Source organism: Wasmannia auropunctata, unplaced genomic scaffold (genome assembly GCF_000956235.1).
Source record: "Wasmannia auropunctata unplaced genomic scaffold, wasmannia.A_1.0 LD335304.1, whole genome shotgun sequence".
Classification (NCBI taxonomy): domain Eukaryota; kingdom Metazoa; phylum Arthropoda; class Insecta; order Hymenoptera; family Formicidae; genus Wasmannia; species Wasmannia auropunctata.
Window position 1 is genome coordinate 4,979 of NW_012027586.1, and position 1,557 is coordinate 6,535.

General features: G+C 63.0%; 1 protein-coding gene across 1 annotated transcript; it reads left to right on the plus strand.

Annotated features, from left to right (window-relative positions):
* Positions 1-209: 209 nt before the first annotated feature.
* LOC105457282 (nascent polypeptide-associated complex subunit alpha, muscle-specific form-like) lies at positions 210-1,549 on the plus strand (the record flags this gene model as incomplete). The annotated part of the gene is made up of 1 exon (XM_011701876.1): positions 210-1,549. A coding segment is annotated over exon 1 (1,340 nt), but the record flags the coding sequence as incomplete, so codon positions are not given.
* Positions 1,550-1,557: the final 8 nt, after the last annotated feature.

Below are 1,557 nucleotides of genomic sequence, written 5' to 3' on the forward strand. Positions count from 1 at the left end.
TGCGGGCGTGACTCTGCACTTTGTAGATAGCGCCTAAAGTCCTCTGTGCGGTATCTCCAACGGACGCCTGTGTTTTTCGGAACATAGGCGTTCGTCCCGCCATCTTTTTCCGAGCACGTGGATCCGCGTGGCCCGTTGCTCGCAGGGAGACCGCCGTTCGGGCGGTCTCTCCGAATATTGAGAGGGCCCTTAGAAACTGATCGCTGGCAATGGCGGAACCACGGGTGCACATAATTAAGTACCCTGTGCCTCCAAATGTATACTGCGAACGATGTTTTAATAATCCGGAGGCCAGGGTACAGGGCAAGTATAGCGACCCGCCGCATCTAGCGAAACATCTAAAAGCGTGCCATCCGGGAGATACGCTTGGTTATATCTGTTCTGTGTGTGGCTTCAGGGGAACGGGTGCGTATCCCCTGAAAGCCGTTCGTTTGCATTTCGCGAAGGAGCACGATACTCCCGGAGGAGATGCGGCGGGTCCGAGCACTCGCGGCGACAGCGACACCGGCGAGAGCGTAGTTGCGGGCGCGCGTACTCGATCGGCGCGGGCGGCCGCGTCGTCGACGGGGACGGTTGGCGTGAGTCGGAGTCGTGCCGCAAAACCGCGGCAACCCATTGTGGCTCCCACGGTCACCCCTACGCCAGGGCCGCCATCACCACCAGCAACAACAGCAGAGTCCCCCTCATATGCGACAGTCACCGCGGGCATAACAACAAGACGGCCCTCTACACCGACCACTGTGCAGGCCCGCGGGAGAACTGTCGCGAAGAGCGCCGCGTCATCACCAAGGTCAGCGCTGCTAGCAGATGGCCAGCGAGATCGGGCCATCGAAGATCGACCAATCGGCAGGCTGGCCGCCATGAGAAGGCCGCCGAGGACAACAGCCGCCGCAGTTACTGGGTCGCCAGTGCTGCAGGTAAGAGTACAAAGGTTGCCCGACAGGTCATCGGCTGCGGCAAGCTCGGCGCGCGCTCCTCCCCACCCCTCGCCAAACATTCCATCGACGGCGGGGGGATCTGCATTAACATCCATAGCAACAAGGAAGAGCGGGGAGGGAGCAGCGAAGAGACCGCCCGCGAGAACCACCAGCACGCGGAGGGCGGTCGGCGCGTCGAGCGGGAAAAGCAGCAGCAGCAGCACGGCCAGGCCGGGACGTGTCCCCCCGCACCCGACCCCCTGCATGTCATCTGGGGGTGCGGGCACGCCAAATGTATCCGGCGGCGCGGAGGGGACATTCAGCTTTACTAGACAGTCGGCCGGCAGAAACAGCACGCCATTTTCCACCCCGGCGGTGAATACGAGGAATAGCCGGCCGACTGACGTCCCGGTCGCGAAAAGTGCGCTGCGCGAGTCGGGCAACGCGGCGTCGTGGATCGTGGGGGGCAGATCGCTGCAGAGAACACCCCCGAGGAGATCGTCCCCCACGAGGCCCCCCAGCCTGCCACTGAGTGGCACTCCAACGGGGGGCCCATTCGAGACACGAACATCCGTCTCGCCCGCGACGTCGCTACCGGCAACACTGACGACCTGCACGGTGACCACTACAATGTGCGGGA